The sequence below is a fragment of the Megascapheus bottae genome, chromosome 3 (genome assembly GCF_031878675.1).
Source record: "Megascapheus bottae isolate mThoBot1 chromosome 3, mThoBot2.hap1, whole genome shotgun sequence".
Lineage (NCBI taxonomy): Eukaryota > Metazoa > Chordata > Mammalia > Rodentia > Geomyidae > Megascapheus > Megascapheus bottae.
The window spans coordinates 50,025,840-50,049,135 of record NC_143511.1 but is presented as its reverse complement, the minus strand read 5'-3'; the positions used below and the strand labels follow the sequence as shown (position 1 = coordinate 50,049,135).

Here is a 23,296-nt window from a genome sequence, read left to right as displayed (position 1 = left end):
GGGATAAATGCTCGATATTATTTATTAATTTATTTATTTAACCTTTTTTTTTTCCAGAGCCGGGGACCAAACCCAGGGCCTTGTGCTTGCCAGGCAAGAGCTTCTCTGCTGAGCCTAGGCCCTGACCCCTTTCCACTATATTTCTTTATTTGACATATGACTTATTTATCTTTGCCATTCATTCAATTTAATAAAGCATCTACTGCGTTATATTTATCATGTATCTTATTCACTTAATTCCTATCACCAACATTGTCCCAAGCCCTCATGACTTCAGTACAAGGACAGGATGTGGGGCAAAGAACTGAGGTTTGGGGTTCTTGCTCTGGGATCCCTAGATCCCAATAACAAGCATTCTTTTTCTTTCTTTCTCTTTTTATTTTTTTTTTTGTTTATTTTTTTGTGAGTTGTAGGACTTGAACTAGGCCTGGGCACTGTCTCGGAGTTCTTCAGCTCAAAGCTACTGCCCTACCCTTGAGCCAGGCCTCACATCTGGTTTTCTAGTGGTTAATTGAGATAAGAGTGTCATGTTCTTCCAACCTAGATGTCCCTCAGTTAGTGAATGGATCAACAAGATATGGTATTTATACACAATGGAATTCTACGCTGCTGTCAGAAAAAATGACATTGCCCCATTTGTTAGGAAATGGAAAGACAGAAAAAATCATATTAAGTGAAGTAAGCCAGACTCAAAGGAACTTAGGCTCAATGGTTTCCCTCATTTGTCATAATCAGTAGAAACCTTGGGCTCTCCTAGCAGAGATTTGCAATAGAGCAAAACCTTGATACAAAAGGCCATATAGTAGGACGCTAAATGAAAGGACCTCCAGGAGAAGGAAACAAAAGCCATATAATGAGTGACTGTTGTCCTTAATGTACTATGTTATCTCTCATCTCTTTTGCTGTCCCTTGGTTATCTCTTATTGTTACAGTATCTCACTTAGTTACCTGATATATCGGATATATTTGTATTTGGTTATTTGAAATTGGATAGGGAAGGGGGAAAAACAAGATGAGGGTTGGGGGTGGGGGGAGGGAAATGGTGACCAAGACATGTGAAAGGATATCAATGTATGAGAATTAATGCACCATCTATCTGGCAAATATCATGTAACCTTTCTATTAATTACAATAAAATATATTTTAAAAAAGAGTGTCATGTTCTTTTTGTGCCCCTGGCTAGCTTGAAACCTTGATCCTCAGATCTCAGTCTCCTGAGTAGCTTGGATTACAGGTATGAGCCACGACCTCCACCTCCAATATCAAGCATTCTCACTGCCTTTAGCAAGGACTTCAGATTTGTGCAAAAGGCTGAGGTTGTAACCCTTACCCTGAGAGATCCCTGGCATACCAGTGACAATTGATGTACCTTATCTTAGGGAACTGAGGAAGCAATAAACCTCCCAACAATTAGCACAGACCCTTATTTTTATGCTATCCTTTTCCAATCAGGGCTAGCTTAAACACATTTAGGGCAGTAATCAGTACCTCTGTTTGACTTTCCTGGCCACAGCTCTCCACTTCTGGATGCACTCAGAAATGGCAGTCTGATCTCTGAACCCTTTCTAGGTCTTACAGCTCAGCTTCAGGGAATCTCACCAAAATAAATTTGTAATTTCTTATTATGAAATAAATTCACTATGCTGCTTTTGTATAAATCCCAGCAAGCAGAAAACTGTAACTTATTCAAGGAGTAAAGATAAATGAATGAAGTAGTCTTTGTTATTTGGGATTCTCAGTGGCATTGGGAAGAAGACAAAAGCAATATTAATCTTTATTGTCTTTATTTAAATTTACCTTAAATTGTATAAACAGAAGAAAAAGACAATAATTATGTCATACCCGATGCATTAGGTATTAAATGCTTATGTGTAATTTAAGTAACAAAAATATATTGCTCTTAATCTTTTTGCAGTCTTGAAAGTTCACAGACCTGACAGAATTTGATAGAGAAATGAGCTCAGTTGAGTCTTCCTTAGTGATACTTAGATATTTGGGTGAATTGCCACTTCTACTCTCTCACTTTAGTTAATAATGTTTTCTCATAAACCACAAACCATTGTGCAAATTTGATGTCATAAAATAGCATTTTGTAAACCTACATTATTTCTCTATAAAAATTACAATGACGAGAATTAGAAGTTTTCTCTGTTTGCATATGTGAAGCAAAATTTTAACAAGTGAGGACTCTTAACTCTTTGATAGCTGAAGCTGTGGTCACTATTGGAAACCAGGACCACATTCATGCTCCAGGAGCAAGAGCAATGCATTTGTTGGCAACCAGTAGAACAAATATTGGGCCAGCAGTGTGGTCTAGTTGGTGGAGTGCTTGTTTAACATGCATGCACAAAGCTCTGGTTTCAATTCCTCGATACCACATACACACGAAAAGCTGAAACTGTTGCTGTGACTCACGTGGTAGAATGCTAGCCTTGAGAAACTTCAAGAATAGTGCCCAGGCCTTGATTTCAATCCCTGAGACTGGCAAATAAAAGGAAAAAAAAATAAAGAACATCCTCCCTAGTTGTTCAAGTGTCTGAGAGTCAGAGAGAGAATCAGTAGAAGTCCAAGGGTGAGGACACCAGGGTGGAACAAGAACCCAAATTCATCTAGATGAGAGGGGATTCTTGGATAGAATAATCACCTCCCAGGTGACTGAAATACACCCAGACCCCCATCAACCTTCCCCCAGCAGCAATACTATTAGACACTCTGTTGAAAATCAACTCTACACTTGGGGTGCGGATGGTACAGAAAATCTTAAGAGAATACAAGGGAAGTGGTGATAGTGCTTAAAAAGAAACCTACTCTTCACCTGACTCATGTAACTGTAAACTTTCTGGACATCCTCTTTATACTAGCACTAAAAATATAAAATATTTCCCAGAAAAATAATACTGTCCTGTTGTCACTCTCATCTTCCTCATCTCTGCATTGGATTGTTTTTCCCTCAATTAGAATGACTGTCCTAAGAAAAATGTGAAGGAGAAAAAAACTGATAAAGTCACTGATTTACTGTGACTATTTTTACTTTGCTATATTAGTCCTAACTTCAAGATGAATGAGTTGTAAGGAAGAGGCAAAAAAATTCTGAACTTGAGGCCAACCAGAGTAAAGCTCGCAGGGAGCCAAAGCAACAACAGCAACCAATCTGGAACCAACAACAATAACAATCTAACAAGCAAAATAAGAAACAGTCTAAGAGGATCTAGCTCTAGTAGGGTAGTCTTTGTTTAGGATTTAAAGACCCTAGCTTTATCTCCAGTCTCCACAAGAAAAAAAAGAATATACTGAAAGAGAAAGAAGGAAGGAAAAAGAAAAAAGAAGTGACAGTGGGAGAGGGAGGGAGCCAGAAAAAAGAAAAAGAAAAAGAAAGAAAGAAAGAAAGAAAGAAAGAAAGAAAGAAAGAAAGAGAGGGGGAGGGAGGGAGGAAGGAAGAAAGGTGAGAGAAGAGAGAGAAGGAGGAAAGGAGGGAGGTTGAAAGACACAGAGAGAGAGAGAGAGAGAGAGAGAGAGAGAGAGAGAGAGAGAGAGAGAGAGAGAGAGAGAGAGAGAGAGGAAGGAGGAAAGGATCATCATATTTTCCTGAAAAACAGGAGTCTGAAAATGTGCATAATTTGAAGACTGCTGGGGGTTGAGGAATCACACCTGTTACCTGAGCTACTCAAGAGGTTGAAGTCTGTGGATCATAGTTCAAAGCCAGCCAGACAGGAAAGTCTACCAAACTAGGAGCTTCAATAAACTACTCTGGAACGCCTGAATGGGGCATGATACCCTGCCAGAGAGATGGAAGGAACCAAAAGCTTACTGTCCATGATATCACCATGGAGAGGTGGGGTGTGGAGGAGTAGAAGCTGGTGACTGTGAAGTAATGGAGGGAAAAGAAGAAAGAATGAATGATGTAGGAAAACACAGGAGTTATTTCCATGAACAATTTTTCCTTTTAAGGCTTGAAGTTCAGCCCTGAGTGGTAGCTTTTTTTTTTTTTTTGCCAGTCCTGGGGCTTGAACTCAGGTCCTGTGCACTGTCCTTGTCCAGGCTAGAGCTCTGCCACTTGAGCCACAGCACCACTCCAGCTTTTTCTGTGTAGGTGGTACCAAGGAATTAATCTCACTCTTCCTGCATGCAAGGCAAACACTCTACTAGTGGGCCAAACTCCCAGCCAGCTCTGAGCTTTTGGACTCCAGCACAGAAATCCACCACTTGAATCACAGTTCCACCGGCACATTTTTGGTGAGAATCTCAAAAATATTCCTGCCCCGACTCATTTTGAACATGATTCTCAGACTTCAGTCTTCGGAGAAGCTCCGATTCCAGGCATGAGCCATTGGTGCCTGGTTTTACTTTTCCCTTTGCAAATACCTCCGGTAAGTGATGTATTGAAAATCTATGTGGAAAAGGGGTAACAATGTTCAAGAAGTAGTGTACTCACTACTTTACGAATGCAATTGTATCAACACTATGAAAATAACAGGAAAGGGCAATTTCTTGGATATGACAAAGTCAGGAAGTCAGAAAGGAACTTTCCTGCTCGGTATTCACAAACAAGTAGCCCAGACCTGCCATGGAGCAGGGTTGCTACTGCACTGTTGAAGCCCAGCTCAGCACTGCACCACTGTCAGCAAGCCCGCTCTGCACCCTGCAGGCCACACAGGGAACCGCCACCCACCCACCAGGACCACTCGCCCTTCCTCCTGACAGCCCAGGGGCTCTTCTCCATCTCTGCCTGCTCACCAGGAGGCCCAGTGCCCTGGAGCCCTGGCCCCGACCACAGGGAAATCCCAGAGCTGCTACTCCACCTGCAAATGACCCCCTCTCACCGTGCCAGGACCACAGAACCCACTGCAAGATTCCAGCCCCAAAGACAGAAGCCAGCCTGGGGACCCTGGGAAGCCCCAGCAGCTCTTCCAAGGCTGCAGCGCCACCTGGGACGGGCGGGACCTGAGCTCACTGCTCTCCAGGCCAGGTCCCAGGCTGCAGACCCTGGGGATAGCCAGGGCAGGAACCCAGCTGTGGAGAAAAGACAGCTCCTGTGCCTGGAGGTCGTCAGGGGGCTGCGCACAACTCCCTCTCCAGGTCAGCCACCTTCACACAGTCAGCACCCAGAGGACTCAGGTCTGTGCTCTGCCCTCCAGCCATGCCCTGAGATGCTCCACCAACCAGAACGAGCCTTGGCCCACGTGCTCCCACCGCCTGAAAACATTTACAGACACCCCGAGTTGTTTTTTCAAGTGCGCTGTCAATTATGCACCATGAAAACACTAAATGGCTCAAAGAGAAAAAGACAACGACATCCCTACATACGCGTTCAAAACAGAGTTGTATCGATTGGTTTTCATTCTGATTTGGTTTATTAGCCCTTCCCTAATTCCACAAATAAGTTTTTTATGAAAGATTCTTCGAGATGGCACAACCTAAGACATGTTTCCAATAAGGAGATGATGGCTCAAGCAAGAAACAACAACAACCAAACTATGGATAATTTAGATACTAGCACAAACTCGTCGTTGTTTTATAAATATGCTCAAGGCAGAGATTCCTCATCAACAGCCTTCCTGGCTGTTTTCTCCTCCCTGTAATAAGTCAAGAACCTGAATGTCATCTACGTGATATTCTCTACAGCCAAATAATTGCTCTTTTTAAAAGATTGCACCCAATCTTCAGCTATGAATTTTGGAATCATGTTGATATAAATATAGGTCTACTGATGGGATCTTTTCAAGTCTATCTTGTTGGTCTTGGAATTATGTTAATATGATGATGACATGTCAGTCCTAAGTCCCCCAATAACAAGAAAGTTGGTCATTAGGTGTCTGTGAACACACCTTGGTATTGCAAGTTGGGCGTATCTCAGAGATAACTCCATCAAAATCTCATTCTTTAGAGTTTATGAAATGTTCTCGAGTTTCCTTGTGCATGCAATGTTAAGATGTGTCACAGAATTCATGGAAGACACCGATGATGTGAACAGCAGCCATCTACCAACCTACAGCTACAGAGGAACTGTGTGAGCAGACATTTCCTCCATTACAGCTTGATGACACTTCCCTTAATTATGAGGCCACCAATGAATCTAATGGCATTCTTATGACTTCAACTGGAGTGCTTTAGAGTGTGCTTTGCTTATGGCAGTGCGAGAAGAGCTGTTGTCTTTTATTATTTAAATCTAGTATGTCCTTTCAGCACATTGATGATTATCTCATCATCTGAATAGGAAAACTGTTGACTAACATAAAAATCAAGCACACACCAAACTGCTATTTCTTAAATGGAACTAAATATTTTACACCATGAATACAAATGAATATCTTAGATTGAATACAGATTTATTAAGGTTTCTTTTTGTTGTTGGTTATGGGACTTGAACTCTGGCCTGGTTGCTGTCCCTAAACTCTTCAGCTCAACCCCATGACCTTACCCTTTGAGTCACAGCAACATTTCCGATTTTCTGGTTAAGTAGAGATGAGTCTCATGGACTTTCTTGCCCCATTGGTTTTGAACAAGGATCCTTCTATCTCAGCCTCCTGGGTAGCTAGGATTACAGGCATGAGACACCAGTGCCTGGCTCATTTTGGCAGTTTTGAAGGAAAACTATTTGAAAGGAAATTTGTAGATACTTTCCTGGTGTTAATTACTTTGGGAACTTATACACTGAACATGAACTGTGATTCATTAAAACTTTGAGAACTACACAAACTCCCATAAAAATAAATTATAAGTAATGGAAAAGAGAAAAACATAACTGCAAAATTCAGTTCCACTAACATACATGCAAAACCACTTTTGTGTGAGTACCAAGGGACTTTTCCTCCGGGTGAAAGACCATAGTGTGTCTTGCAGTGTGCGCTGTGAGTTGCTCTACTTCTCAGCCATGCCTCCAGGTCCATCTGGAGATAGGGTCATGGTGCTGCAGTACACATATGCCTGCTCACTGGTTTAGCGCTTACTTCAGGTTTCCTATTATATGTGGGAAAAAGATGAAGGCCACGATGCCTAGATTCCTACTTTCAGATGAGAACTTTTCTCATGCATTTGAAATGGCCGCAAACTATAATCTCTCCAATATCATACTCAAGTGTAAGTGACTAGCACTAGATAACATGTTTTATATAGACCTAGGGCTTAAATTCAGGACCTGAGCACTGTCCTTGGGCTTTCTCCTCAAGGCTGGCCCTCTACCAGTAGAAGTGTTGCTGTGGCACCACTTCTGTCTTTTCTATGTATGTGGTACCAAGAAATTGAACGCTGGTCTTCATACATTCTGGGCAAGTACTCTACCAGTACCACAAGTTTCCAGCCATTAGATAACTTTTAAATTTACCCTTAAAATATTTCATTGTCTAACCAAAGATTCAACGAAAATTTAAAAAGCGCATGACTCCAAAGTACTATTCCAAGGTATATAGTTTAGTACTCTATAATCACATATTAGTGTTGCTGACTTTTAGTCAAGGGTCCTATTAATAAAATAACTGGAAATCTATTGGTGAATACAGAGCTAAGCCAGTAGAGGAACCAAGATGGCTGGGAAATGCCACTCTAAAGTAAACTATGAAAGCATAAATGAAACCAAAAAGAGAAGTAGAAAGTGATGGGGGGATTCAGAAAATGGAAGCTCCAGCTTCCCTACTTAAGCCAAGCCAGCACATCCAGGTCCTCACACACCCCCGAGGCAGAGGCTCAGCATCTCCACCTCAGCCAGTCCAGCAGCCTCTGCAGCATCCACCATGGCCTTGCCCTTGGCCTTCCTGCTGACCCTGCTGGTGCTCAGCTGCAGGGCAACCTGCTCTCTGGGCTGTGAGCTGCCCCCCACCCATGGCCTGGGCCACTGGAAAGCCCTGCGCCTCCTGACACAGATGAGGAGAGTCCCACTCTTCTCCTGCCTGCAGGACAGAAAGGACTTTGGGTTCCCTGAGAGGGCGTTTGATGGAGAGCAGGTGCAGAAGGCTCAAGCCATGGCTGTCCTCCATGAGATGACCCGGCAGATCTCCAGCCTCTTCAGCCCGGAGACCTCGCCTGCCCCTTGGCAGAAGAGCCTGGTGGAGCCACTGCGCACTGTCCTCTCTGATCAGCTGCGTGACCTGGGAGCCTGTCTGACAGGCGAGGTGGGAGAGGAGGCGCCTGCCATGGAGCTGGAGGACCCCACAGTGGCTGTGAGGAGACACTTCCACAGCATCTCTCTCTACCTGCGAGAGAAGAAGTTCAGCCCTTGTGCCTGGGAGGTTGTCAGGACAGAAATCACGAGATACTTCTCTTCATCTGCACACCTGCTGGAGAGGATGAAGAGTAAGGAATGAGCTGTCATCCTACACGGACTTTTCCTCACTGTTGGAAGATGATGTCTCCCTTCTTCGAACTCTACCATTTTCAAACTGTCATTTCTGCTATCATTTGACATGACTTCAGTGAATCTCTTAGATGTGTTCAGAAGTGTTGGTTAAATTGTGATCAAGTCTCTAGATTTTCTTCTCTTTTATCCATTCTGATTTAGCTGTGCTTCTAGTTACATATTTATTTATTTATTTACCAGATTTTAACTATTTTATATGTATTTTCATGGACATCTTTATTGTGGTTTATACATATATTTCATAGTTTATTAAACTTTTCCTAAAGAAGCTTATATTTTATGTTTAATTGTCTAAAAAAACCTGCAGAACTCGTGAGACTTACAAATGGAGGGAAATGTACTTCATTCACTCATGGTTATTTTACTCCATTTATCAGTGTCAGTTGGTTTCTTCTTGCACTGGGGAGACAGTGTGCCTAAAGAACAGCAACTATGTAGTGTGTGTAAGGCCATGGATATGTAAATATACTGAAAGGAAAATTCAGCTGATGGTTTATAAACCAGATGACATGCTACCTTCAGGCTAATATTATGATCCTCTGACCTGGAGGACTTTCAAAGAGACAGAATTGTATAAATTGACTGTAGTTATCATTTGTTTTGGTGGGTCATGGGGCTTGAACTGAGCCTGGGAGTTGTCCCTGAACTCTTCAGGTCAAGGCAACTGCCCTACCCCTGGACCCTGTCCCTGAGCTCTTCAGCTCAAGGCTAGCACCCTACCCTAGACCCAAGTCCTAGATCTCGTTTCCAGGGGTTAATTGAAGATAAGAGTCTCAGGTCCTTTGCGCCAGGCTGGTTTTGGACCTTGATCCCCAGGCCTCAGCCTCCTCAGTAGCTAGGATTACAGGTGTGAGCTAGTTCGCCCAGCTTGACTGTCAATATCTAAGCCTGTATAACCACTGCCAGTTCCATATATGAGCTTCCAATGTACAAGGATCAGAGCTTGTGGAAGTTAACATGGGGAAACTGAGATATTCCAATGGGAATATGAGCACAGTATGTAGAGAGTAAACATAAATGTACCATTCTTCAAATACTAAAACAAAATGGAATAGAGCCAAAGGAAATGGAGATGGGACAGCTCCCTTTAGAGACCATCAAGAGAGAAAGGAGAGTGGATTGAAGAAAATCAGCTTGCTTAGGAGAGAAATCGGCGGGGGCAGGAAAGGTATGGACAGAACCCATCCATTGTTGTAGGAAAGTGGAATGCAGTGGCACCTTTGGGACAATAATTGGACAGGTTAATAAGCACAAAGCATAGGAGAATAGTCAGAAACATGAGTGGCCATTGACTAAGCAGAGAAGCCCATTGGATCAAAACTACAGTATGAATTCATTTTTCTATTTAGAGCTTTACTCTGTTGTTTCTATGAGGTTGTGTGTATGTATATGTGTGCGTCCATGCAAGTGTGAGTTTACAAACTTTTTTATTATTCCATAGCAATACTAGAATTTGAAATCAAGACTTTGTGCTTTCTTGACATAGCTTGCAAAAAGACACTCTACTGTTTAACCATCCCTCCAGCATGGCTATTTGCTTGCTATTTGGATTTCCAATGATGTAGAATTATTTTCTGCCTAGACAGACATCTAATTGGAATCTTCTAGATCTCAGTCTCCTTAGGGGCTAATATTACAAGTGTAATCCACTACCTGTTTTAGAGGTGGTAGGTAGATAGATAGATTTTAATAAGCTGATATGTTGCCAAAATAATCTTTATTTTAAATGATTCCATATTTAGCTTCAATAATAATCTGTCACATTTTTACATTACTACTTTATATAGCACTGATGATTTCTTGCTAGTGCAGGAAAGTCTATGAAACTCTTTTCTCCAAATAACCACCCACAAAGCCAGAAGTAGATCTATGGCTCAAGTGCTAGAACAAGTCTTGAATAGCGTGAGCACTGGCCCTGAATTCAAGCCCCTAAACACCCCCACACACAAAGGAAGAAATCAAAAATTCATTTAGATCACACTAGTGGACTGTAGCAGATTCCAGGAGGGTGTCGTATTTTTGGTTTAGCCATACCTGATGTTCTTTCCTTTTGTCATATTGCTGGGTTGATGATGGTTGCAACGTAGGTGCTTCTGTACCTAACCTGTAATATAACCTCAGATAGTACATATTACATGGAATAAACAATTTGATATTGACATTCTATTCTTCTTGGATGCAACAAAAATGTGGTGTAACTCATCCTAACTCTACAAGTCCCTGTTTTCTCATAAATTAAAGGGGTTCAGAATGTTAACAGAATTGTCAGTAGTAAATGAAAGAATGCATTTTAAGTTGTTTAGCAGAGTATTTTTCTTTTTTCAGCTTAGTTATCTTTGACTTGCTCAGAAAAAAATGTCTTTACACATTCCATTTAGACAAAGGAGTAGATGATTTATAAAGTACAATGGATTTTTCTACCCTACCCTGTAAGAAATGTGGCAATATCCAGAGATGTTTTTGGTGTCACCACTACAGAGGGCAAGATACTCCTGGCATCTAGTAACAAGAGGCCAGGGAGACCTTTAAACATCCCACAGTTCACAGTGCAGCCCCACAACAAATAAAGATCTATCCTCAATGGCAGTAGTCCAGAGCCAAGAAACCTAGAAGTAGAGCAGAATATTTTCATAGGAGTAATATTCACAATATGGTAGGTCTGTTAGCCATTTTCGTTACTATATGTGACTCTATCCTTTACCTTTGTCTAAAATTATGAGGAGTCTGTTTTCTACTTCCCAGCACCTGATCTCCAATATATTAATGCAAGAAAGCAGAATGCCTATAGAAGTGGTGAAACTTTACAGTTCTTTCCTTAATGGTATGTCCTGTTTACATTCAGCCAAGAAGTAGACACTAGCATACATATCTGCATGGACTAGCAGAAGATGACCAGTGGTGCTTTGCTGGTGATTCTGGCGTTGGCACTAAACCATTTGGTTTACTAAATATTTCCATAGAATGAGGACAAAGTTACATTACAATTCTGTAGCTTTACAAAACAATGGATAATGGCATTTTTGTACTGGACGTGGCACCTAGGCTCCTTGGTCATTTCAGCACTTGATGATTTCAAGCTGTGGCTTCCACTTGGATGTTCATTCTTATGTCCATTTCTTCTTTCTTCTTTCTTTTTCTTCTGTTTTGTTGGTCATAGGGCTCAGACTCGGGGCCTAGGTGCTGTTACTGAGCTCTTCTGCTCAAGGCTAGTGCTCTACTACTTTAAGCCGCAATGCTACTTCCAGTTTTCTGGTGGTTAGTTGGAGGTAAGAGTCTTTCAGATTTTCCTGCCAAGGCTGGTTTGGACTGCAATCCTCAGATCTCAGCCTCCTCAATAGCTAGGACTATAGGCATGGGTCAATGTCCACTTCTATTCTCCACATTCCATAAGGAACCTTTCAATGGAGTCATCATCTTTCCTCTTCCTCAGGTGGTGGTATTAGGTCATGGGTGTTTGGGGAATACTCCATCCATTACTCCATATTAATGTTTGCCTCCAAACTGTATAGATAGGCAAAACACAGTCCTATTTGAAAGAAAGTAGATATTTTCAAAGATGTTTAGAACACGAATTGACTTATAAGTCTAATGTATTAGTTTTTGTGGTATTGTTTTTAAAAACATAATTAATGCTAGTACCAATTACAAAAAGGAGATTTTGAGATAATCAAAGTCTCTCTTCTTCTTGTTGTTCTACTTCTTGTTCTTCTTCTTCCTCCTTCCTCTTCCTCTTTCTCTTCCTTCTCTTCCTCTTCTTCTTCTTCTTCCTCTTCTTCTTTTCAAGTCCAGGGGCTTGAACTTAGGGCCTGAGCACTGTCCTTGCACACTTTTTGCTCAAGGTGCTCTGCCATTTGAGCCACAGCACCACTTCCAGCTTCTTCTGAGAATGTGATACCGAGGAATTGAACCCAGGGTTTTGTGTGTGCTAGGGAAGCACTCTTCCACTAGGCTAGGCTTCCAGCCCTCAGATTCTCTCTTCTTATGTCTCTGTTTCAAGGCATTCTTTCCCTTGATTATTGTCTGTGTATATCCTCACACAAGGTAATTATCACCACCCTTCCAGAGTCAGAGACCTCTGAGTTGATTGGTTGGATTCTCCCTTTCCCCTCGTGGCTTAACCAAAATCTATTCATTAGAAAAATCATGTACTTGCCCCTGAACAAATGAAGCAGCTCACTAACCTTGGAGTAGCTCCTCCTTGGCTATATTAAACCAGCTACTTCCATTCCTTTGTGAAATTCAGCATTGAACTTGAGTGTTTTCGCAGCTTTGTTAAGTTGAATTTTACTAAGAATAATTTGGCATTATTTACATAAACATTAGACATTAGGGTAATCTTTCAGGTCCTGTACTTGCTAGACATGCACTCTCCCACTCTAGTCCTGTTCCCCTATCTCCATTTACTTTACTAATTTGGGGGAGGGGTGTAATTGAACTTTCTGCTTCAACAGGTGTGGCTCTCTTTCTCCATGTCCCACATGCTGAAACTTGACAAGATTGTCAAAGGCCATTCAGCTTGGTTGTGAGTTGTCACTTTTGCTACAGAGATCCCTTTCTTTCACTTTCATGACAATTGAAATGACCATTCGTGTTTCAGCCCACAAAAACTCTATGGATTTTGCTTTCTAAGAAAATGTAAAATGAAATAATAAACCAGGTGCAATGGAAAGTTTAATTTAAAAGAACAATGCTACCCCAGTCTCTTTCTTTGTTTTGTTCTATGGAAATTACCTCACCGTGAAACAGAATGCAGTGACATGAAAGCTGGACAAATTTAGACCATTAAACTACCACCACCTTCAAATATATACAACTAAAATTAAAAATGAGAAACAACTGAAAGTTATTTCTGGTTGAAATTGCTCTAGTGCTGGGGATTTAGAGAAAGAATCAAACAGAAGTCAGCCAACAGAGAAGAAGGTTATGCATATAGCTCTCTTTAAGCAAGTGCAGTTTTTCCTGAACCCACAAAGGAATTTGTACTCAGAGGTTTTACTAATTTATAAAGGCCTGAAACCATATTCAGAATCTTTCTAATATGATATAACATTACATTATTCACTATTCATTAATAAATATACATTATTCATTATAAATTTAGTAAAATAGAGAATAAAAGCTCTAAAATCTTAAAGCTATAATTCATGAATGGGTTTAAATTCTTGTAAGCTGAGTTCAAGTTCTAAAGTATGAAATTATGAACTCTAACCTTTTTTTTTCTTTTTTTGTCAGTCCATGAAATTTGAGCCTTAGGTCTGGGCTTTGTCCCCTCAGCTCTTCAACTAAAGGCTTCTACCATACCCCTTGAGTGACAGTCTACTTCCAGTTTTCTAGTGGTTAATTGGAGATAAGAGTCTTACCATTTTTAGTGCCCAGGCTGGCTTTGAATCACAATCCTCAGGTGTCAAACTCCTGAGTATGTAGGATTATAGGTGTGAGCCATCGTGACCAGATGAAACATAAACTTTTATAATAAAGATTCCTAAAGACCTAATTCATTGAAAACTATTTCACTGAACTTGATAAGACTTACTGTAATAAAATTTAAACAACCTCTATCAGTCATGACGTCACAATACACATGCACCTCTCATTCACTGGAATGGTCAGTGCTGGATTTCCTGATTAGATGAACCAGTTGGTCCACCTCAGTGGAGGCCAGCACAACTTGAAAGACCCTAGAAGTGTCTACTTGGGGCTTTGTCATCCAGAACACAGGCTCAACCATGTCTCTGGTCTTGAGCACATTCTTTCACATTCCATACTTTAAAATTCTGGTGATTTACAACGATGTTCATTGAAGCACTATTCACCATAGCAAAGACAAGCAACCAACCCAGATGCCCCTCAGTTGATGAGTGGATCAACAAGATGTGGTATTTATACACAATGGAATTCTATGCTGCTGCCAGAAAGAATGACATTGCCCCATTTGTACGGAAATGGAAAGACTTAAAAAAATCATATGAACTGATTCATATCAAACTCAAAGGAACATAGGCTCAATGGTTTCCCTCATTTGTCCTAATCAGTAGAAACCTTCGCTCTCCTAGCAGAGATTTACAATAGAACAAAACTCAGATTCATAAGACTACATATAGTATGATGCTAAACCAAAGGACCTCCAGGACATAGAAACAAAAGCCATATAATGAGTGATTGTTGTCCTTAATGTACTATGTTATCTCTCATCTCTTTTGCTGTCCCTTGGTTATCTCATGGTTCCAGTATTTCACCTTGTTATCTGATATATTGTGTATATGCGTATTTGGTTATTTGAAGTGGATAGGGAAGGGAGGAAAATAAGATGAGGGGCGGGGGTGAGGGGAGGGAAATGCGGACCAAGGCATGAGAAAGGATATCAATGTTTGTGAAGTAATGCATCTTCTCTCTAGCGAATATAATGTAACCATTCTATTAATTATAATAAATATATGGAAAAAGTTATGGTGATTTAGATGAGGAAACAGGGAAAAATATTTCCTGCCATCTATTTTTAATTGGTCCAGGTTGATTGTCATATGACACAAAGAAATAAAGATAACAAAAGGAAATCCAGTTAAGTGGTTTGTAGAGAGGAGAGAAAATTCTTTTAACAGGACCACTCTTCTGCTTCACATTTTGTCCTAAGTGTGTGTGTGTGTGTGTGTGTGTGTGTGTGTGTGTGTGTGTGTGTGACTATGGGCAGGGTGCGCATGTAGGTGCAAGAGCACCTGTACGCACGTTCACGCTCAGGTCCCTGTACTTGAACTTGAAGATTGTGCACCATCCCTGAATTGTTTTGGTCAATGAGAGGGCTCTACCCTTTGAGCCACAGCTCCACTTTTGGCTTTTTAACTGTTTCATTGGAGTTCAGAGTCCTCTAGACTTTCTTGTTTTGATATTAATTCAGAGAAAAATTAACCACTTATTTTACAACATAAAATTTATGAAAATAACTCTGATAGGTTTTCACTGAATCCCACATTTTAATATCAGGGAAGATCCAAAAACATGAAGAGCAGGTCTTGAAATACTTACTGTCAATTCTTACCATGGGGTTGGAGAGCCTAGAATGAGGTAGTCCCTTGGGGTTCTAGACAATCATGAGAACCAAATTGTACAGTGAGTCTGCCACATTTTATAAACTTTTTTCCCCTCAATTTCACATTATGGACACTAAAAAGAAAAATGTGAAATGAGGTCCCTACAAACAAATGGTAGCTCTTTTTAAAATTTTATTGCATAAAATTATCAACTATAAATTTTAGAATCATGAAGATTTAATCTGCTTTCTGTATGGAAATTATGTTTCCCCTCTTATGATGATGATGATCTTTTAGTAAGCAGTGACCAAGCATCCCCCAATAAGAGGAAAGTTAGTCCCCCAATAAGAGGAAAGTTAGTCTTTAGATGCATGTGAACACATGTTAAATACTGAAAGTTTTGGAGCCTCTCATAGTGAACTCTAAACAAATCTCATTCCGTGGAAGTTTCTTACATTTCCTTGTTCATCCAAAGAGAAGCCACACCACAATACTCATAGAAGACAGGGAAGTAAGAGCAGGATGCCAGCTACAGATCCATGGTGCTTTGTTTAGGATTCTGGTTCCTGGCACTGAAACCAGGTGGCTTTAGTCTACATTTCCTTAGACTTTTCAGACAGGTACATTTACACTGTTATTCTAAGAAATGATGGACACCAACTTTGGTATTTAAAGTGGGTCCAAGATTCTTTGTCATCTCAACTTCATGATTTCAAACTGTGGCTTCTTTTTTGGGTAGAACTTCCTACTTCCATTTCTCTTCTTCTCTCTCATAGTGGGCCTTTCCAGTGGAGCCATTATCTTAACTCTTCCTCAGGTGGTGATCTTAGATCATGGGTGTCTTTGGAATATTCCATCTATACATCCGTACTCATGTTTTTCTTCAAAACTCTGTAAATGGGGATAGCACAGTCCTATTTGGAGAACAGAATCAATATTTTCAAATAATTTTAGACCAGCACTTGATTTGTGATTCCTATGTACTAGTTTTCCTGGTATTGCTTTCAGAAGCATAACTCATAGCAGTGATATTACTACTATTCAGATTAAGAGATCATCCATCTTTTGAGATCATCATAATTTCCTCTTATTTCTGTGTGAAGGCAGTCTTTCCAGCGAGTGAGTGGATTATTGACTAGGTGGAGAAGGTAACTTTCACCCCTTCTCCTGTGCCTGGCTCCTTTGAGGTGGTTGGTTGGATTCTCCTTTTCCCCTCATGTCTGATCCCCAATCCAATAATGAGAAGAAAGTTACACACTTGCTCTTGCAAAACGGAGGCAGATGCCCCTGCCCAAATGCCTTTGTGAAATTCAGCATTGATCTTTAGATTTCCCAGGTCCTTGCTGCACTGAATTTTGCTCTGAGCACTTGGTTGTTTGTTGTTATTTACTTTAAAATTGTTTCTGAATACTAGAATTTTGTTGTCAGAACGCCGACTTGCTGCCATGCCCTTTCCCACTCCTGCTTTATTTCCATATCTCTTATTGCCTTAGCTATCTGGGGAGTAGTATTTCAAATTATGCGTGGACTGGACTGATTTCTCATTCACCAGATCTCCACCTGCTGAGATCTGAGGTGATTGCCAAACAAGTTTACCTTGTTTGGCAGTTTGCCTTCAGAGACACCTTACTTGATTTCACTTTCTTATTAATTGAAATGATCATTTTTCTTTTAGTCCACAAATAAGTATGGATTTTGCTTTCTAAGAAACTGTAAAAGAGAAATAGTAAGTCAGCTGCAAAGGAAATTTTAAGAAAGAACAAATCTACCCCAGCCTCTCTTTGTTTTTCTCTATGGAAATTGCCTTACCACAAATCAGAATGCAATGACATGTCAGGTGCACAAATTTAGACCATTAAACCATCACCAGCTGCAAGGACACAAGATAAAAATTAAAACATTAGAAACTACTGATATACTCAATGCCATTTCTTGTAGAAATTGTTTCTGTGATGGTGATGTTACCAGAAGGAAAGTCCAGGGAAGCCTCTCCACATTAATGATCTTCAAACATAAGCTAGTAAGTAGAAAAGAAGGTTATGCATCTGGCTTTCTTTAAGCAATTTCACTGTTTCTTAAACTCTGAAAGGAACTTTTCCTTAGAGATTTTTACTATCTGAAAAGAAAACCAAAAGTCAAACTCAGAGAAGATTTGAAAATATGGTAGTATACATTATGCGTTGTGAATTTACTAACAGGTTAGAGAACAAAAGCTCCATTTTTTGGTAATCAGATCTATCTGTTTCAATTCCCAAAAGCTGATTTCAGAAGCTAAGGTGTGAAATTTTACTTTTATTGGATTGTTGTTGTTAATCGTTGGGCTTGAACTCTGAGCCTGGGAGCTATCCTTGAATTCTTCAACTCAAGGCTAGCACACTACCACTTGAGCCACAGTGCCACTTCCAGGCAAGATTCTGGACGACATTATTACTATTATTATTATTATTTTTGCTAGTCCTGGGCCTTGAACTCAGGGCCTGGCACTGTCCTTGGGCTTTCTCAAGGCTAAAGCTCTACCACTTGAGCCACAGTACCCTTTCTGGCTTTTTTTCTATGTACATGATACCGAGGAATCAAACGCTGGTCTTCATGCATGCTAGGCAAGCACTGTGCCACTAGTCTAAACTCCTGGCCCTGGGCGATATTATTTTTAAAGACTTTTTCATTGAAATTTGATACTCTATACTACTCATTTTTTTAAAGGATCATTCATAGCTACATAGTAGAAATCTATCCCTCCTTCATGTAACTGTTCAGTGCTGGATTCCCTGATCAGATGACTGTTGATCCACCTCAGTGAAGGCCGGCGCTAGTTTTTTGGACTTTGTCATACTTAATATATAACCTCAAAGAGGTCGGTGATCACATTCTTCTACTTAGCATAGGCTAAAAACGCTGATGTTTTATACCGGGTAAACTCATAGGCCACACTGCATGGAAAATATTTCTATCCATTTATACTTGGTTGGAAATATTCTCACATTGAATCAAGATAGGAAGATGTGGAAAAGGAACATTAGTTGGGTGATTTGTGGGTAAAGGGGTCAAGCACTTTGAATGAGACTCCCTTCAATTTCTCCTTTTGTTCTAATACTCTGTGTGTGTGTGTGTGTGTGTGTGTGTTGTGTTGTGTGTGTGTTGTGTTGTGTGTGTGTGTGTGTGTGTGTGTGTGTTTAGCCCTCTCACATGCTTTGCAAAGATCCCTTTACTTGAAATCAGAGACTGTGCACTATCCCTCAGGCTTTATATTGAAACGCCAGTGCCCTACCACTTAATCCACAGCTCCACTTCTGTGTTTTCTTTTCATTGTTTAATTGATGTTCAGAGTCTTATGGACTTTACAGTTGTAGTATTACTGTTAGAGAAAAATTAGCCAATATTTTACCACACAAAAATAACGCAAATCATTCCAGTTGATTCTCAGTCACCTTAAACTATTAACTGTCACCTTGAATAGTTCAGAGTGATCAGCTGGCCTCCTGAGAGTCCTGCATGATCACGAATATTAATATGGACAGGGACTCTTTCATATTCCCTATAGCCACATGGTTGCTCTTTTAAAAAAATTGCATATGATCTTCAACTATGAACTTTGAAATCATGGAGTTTTTAAAAAGTATCTTTATATTTAGAATCCTCTCAAATATATCTTGTATGTCTTGGAATTGTATTTCCAATTGATTATAATGACAATCTTTCAGTAAAAGTGACTAAGCTTCCCACAACAGGAAGAAACCTAGGCTGGGATGTAGCTCAGTGGCAAAGCACTTGCCTAGCAAGTGCAGCGTCCTGAGTTCGATCTCCAGTACCAAAAAAGGAAAGACAAAGAACAAATGGTAAAAGCTAGTTATGAGATGTATACAGACACATCTTAAATGTTGCAAGCTTTGGGGCCTTCAAAGGTAGCTCTCATAAAATCTCATTCTTTGGGGTTCACTGAATTTTCTTGTACTTCCTGTGCATTGAATGAGAATTCCTGGCATAGATTTCAAGGAAGGCATAGATGTTAGCAGGATGCCAGGTACAAATCTCTAGCAATAGAGGACAATGTTTATAGGTCATTTTGTCCATTACATCCTTGACCAGTGTCTACCACTGTGTATCTCACAGTAGTTTTATAATTTGAACTTAAGTGGTTTGGATTTGCTTGGCCTGTGAAAAAGAAAAACAACTTGGTTGTATTTTATTATATACTTTTATTAACATCTTTCAACACATTTATGATTATATCATATTCAGTACAGGAAAAATATTAACTATGGAGAATATCTAGCGTGCTCAAGTATCAGTGGCTGGCACTAGATAAACTTTTGCATCTAACTGTCACCTTAAAATATTTCATACTCTCTCCTAGTATATATTCATAAAAAGTGTTATTCAAAAATATAGACTATAGTAATGGATTACCACATATAAGTGTTGTTGAATTTTAATTGGGAGTTTTGTTAAAAATCATATAGGTATATATATACATATATATACACATGTAAAACAGTGTGGGGGGCATGGGAAGGGAAGCTAATAGAGGAAAGATAATAAATGGGAAATTCCCCTCTAAAGTGAAGTATGAAAGCATAAATGAAAACAAAAAGAGAAGTAGAAAGTGATGGGGGGATTCAGAAAATGGAAGCTCCAGCTTCCCTACTTAAGCCAAGCCAGCACATGCAGGTCCTCACACACCCCCGAGGCAGAGGCTCAGCATCTCCACCTCAGCCAGTCCAGCAGCCTCTGCAGCATCCACCATGGCCTTGCCCTTGGCCTTCCTGCTGACCCTGCTGGTGCTCAGCTGCAGGGCAACCTGCTCTCTGGGCTGTGAGCTGCCCCCCACCCATGGCCTGGGCCACTGGAAAGCCCTGCGCCTCCTGACACAGATGAGGAGAGTCCCACTCTTCTCCTGCCTGCAGGACAGAAAGGACTTTGGGTTCCCTGAGAGGGCGTTTGATGGAGAGCAGGTGCAGAAGGCTCAAGCCATGGCTGTCCTCCATGAGATGACCCGGCAGATCTCCAGCCTCTTCAGCCCGGAGACCTCGCCTGCCCCTTGGCAGAAGAGCCTGGTGGAGCCACTGCGCACTGTCCTCTCTGATCAGCTGCGTGACCTGGGAGCCTGTCTGACAGGGGAGGTGGGAGAGGAGGCGCCTGCCATGGAGCTAGAGGACCCCACAGTGGCTGTGAGGAGACACTTCCACAGCATCTCTCTCTACCTGCAAGAGAAGAAGTTCAGCCCTTGTGCCTGGGAGGTTGTCAGGACTGAAGTCATGAGATACTTCTCTTCATCAGCCGACTTGCTGGAGTATTTAAGAAACCATTAAGACAACGGCTTTTAATTAGGACATAAGTGCAATGTATTTTTCAGGTGGCTTTAGAAGTATTTCACAATGTGTCATTCAACTTTGTAACTTATACTACCTCCTTGCATAGACCAAAGTAACTCTGTGCATCAATATATTTATTTAACTATTTATAAGATCTAAATTATTTTGTGCCTATAGTATCATGTGATATATTACATGCCTTTTCTATAATAAAACATGTTTGTAAGTAATCAATTGAATTTTATTTGTCTGTCAAGTGTTTTCAACAGGAAATTTTCTGTGTGTCAATCCTTATTCATTTTTGTTGATATTGGAGTTTGACCTCAGAGCCTTATACTTTCTAGTCACGTATTGAGCCCTGGCTCAGCCCTGTTTTCCCCTCGTCTTTTTGGGGTTAATGTGTCCCTTTCTTCAGTGTATCCCTGCACTGTGATCCACTCATTTTGGCACCCCTCCCCCATCATTACTGAGCTGGCAGATAGATGCCTGCCACTGCTTCCTTGTGTAGAGAGAGACTCCCACAGGTCTGCTTTCTTAGCTAGGCTAGAAATATGATCCTCCCTTTCTCAGCTCTCCAGACCCTACAATTATAAGTATAAACCACCAGCGCTGGGCTTTTCAACCTACTTTTTAATTTTGTTTATTTTATTGTTAATATTTTCTGCTTTGTTTTTACTGGGGTTTTAACTCAGAAATTCATACTTGCTAGGTGGATGCTCTCCCACTAAACCATGCCTGCAACCTGACCTTACTCTCAGAATATTAGGAAAAAAGAGAAAACCTTGTACTATCCACAGAGCTGGAGTAACACACATGCAGCTATGACTCAGCCAAGGAAATAATCCTGGGAATGTAGGGAAGAAGAAAAGATGCCTAAAAATGAAATACCTGATTTAGGGCCCATGCGGATAGAGTTGGTAGTAGTTTGTTATCGTTCAACATGTTTTACATCTGTGTGCACACAGGTGTGTTTACCTTAAGTATTTTTTTGCATGATAACCTATGATAAGCTTCAAAGTATCTTTATGTGGTGTTTTTAATTTGAAATTGATTTTTATGAGTTATTTTCTTAACTTGTAGTCAAAAAATGTTTGGCAATATTTTGTTCCTTTAGTTTATTGTTAATTCCCTCAAGTTTATATTACTTGGGGTTCATTAAGCTTTCTTATTTTTTGGCAGTCCTGGGCTTGAGCTCAGGGCCTGAGCACTGTCCTTGGACTTTCTCAAGACTAGACCTCTGCCACTTGAGCCTCAGCACCACTTCCAGGTTTTTTCTATGTATGTGGTACCAAGGAATTAAACCTGGGTCTTCGTGCATGCTAGGCAAGCACTTTAACCACTAGGCCAAACTCCCTGTCCCTGAGCTTTCTTTTCTTATTGTATTTTACTATCTGGTTAATGCATAGAGGGGTTACAGTTACATTCATCAGGTAGTGGGGGCATTATTTCTTCAACTATGATTCATTAAGCTTTCTTTCCCCATAAGATTTTGGTTTTTTGTTTCCATCTAATTCAGATTATTACCTTCCATTATTTCTCCCACTTGTGGGATTGGTATTTCTCCCCTTTCTCCTCATTATCTGAGTACCTGAGGTCCTTATAAAGTCCAGGCTTCCCTTCAGGCAGATGTTTTTATGATGCTGTTGTTTCTACATTTACATTAAACTCTCCATTTTCAAGTTGTATATTGAAAGCTGCTCTAATTGGTTAAATCTTCAGGAAGAATGTCAGGTTACTATCCAATTCAAGAGTTATTCTCAGGGAGGGTGGAAGAAAAACTTAAGAAGGGGTATCAATGTTCAACAAGTAATGTTGAATATAACTGTACCCCTCTATGCGATATCCCGACAATAAAATACAATAAAAATTAGGTATTCTCTCTCTTTCTCTCTGTCTCTCTCATTCTGTTTAATGTCACAACCCTTAGCAGCTTGTTTCTTAGTATCTGTAACTGATATTCTACACATTCTTTGCCAGTTCTTACTAGTGGTATAGTTTACTGAAGGCATTCTAATACAATAAGGTATGTCCTTTGTTTTTTATTAAAGAATTTATTAACATTGATTTTTACATCATATTTTAAGTGACAAGTTTAACAAGTGTTCAAGAAGGGAATCGCTATATACAATCACTGGGACTTAGTTTTTAGAACTTAATCAAAATTAGGCTAAGGGTTTGTATGTCATAGAAACATATTAATTTATGAAATAAAACATGTCTATAGAGTCATAGATTTTTATGTCTATAGAGTTATGTTTATATTTCCATTACCATGTCCATAACATTGGGTATGCAAATATTCAGTCCTCGCTCTTGTACTGTTTGGATTTAATAGCCACATATTAAGGAGACCATGTGCCTTTTGTTCCTTAGGTCTTGACTTGTCTCACTCAACATGATTCACTCTAGATTCATCCACTTCCCTGCGAATGCCATTATTTTATCTTGTCTGTTGGCTATGTAGAATTCCATTGTATATATGTACCACATTTTCTCTATCCATTAATCTGCAGTAGGACATCTGGATTGTTTTCATTGCCTGGCTATTGTGAATAGTGCAGAGTTGAACATAGCTGAGCAGGTGTCCTTATCATATCTTGGGTTATGAT

General features: G+C 40.3%; 2 protein-coding genes across 2 annotated transcripts; both read left to right on the top strand.

Moving 5' to 3' along the window:
- The first annotated feature begins 7,727 nt into the window (after nt 1–7,727).
- On the top strand, nt 7,728–8,297 carry LOC150065465 (interferon alpha-1-like). The gene has a single exon (XM_090329107.1). It carries the CDS (start codon nt 7,728–7,730, stop codon nt 8,295–8,297), a length of 570 nt encoding a protein of 189 aa, XP_090185233.1.
- An 11,820-nt stretch (nt 8,298–20,117) lies between these two features.
- Nucleotides 20,118–20,684, top strand: LOC150065464 (interferon alpha-3-like). The gene has a single exon (XM_090329366.1). The coding sequence runs from the start codon at nt 20,118–20,120 to the stop codon at nt 20,682–20,684; it is 567 nt and encodes a 188-aa protein (XP_090185492.1).
- The last annotated feature ends 2,612 nt before the right edge of the window (nt 20,685–23,296 follow it).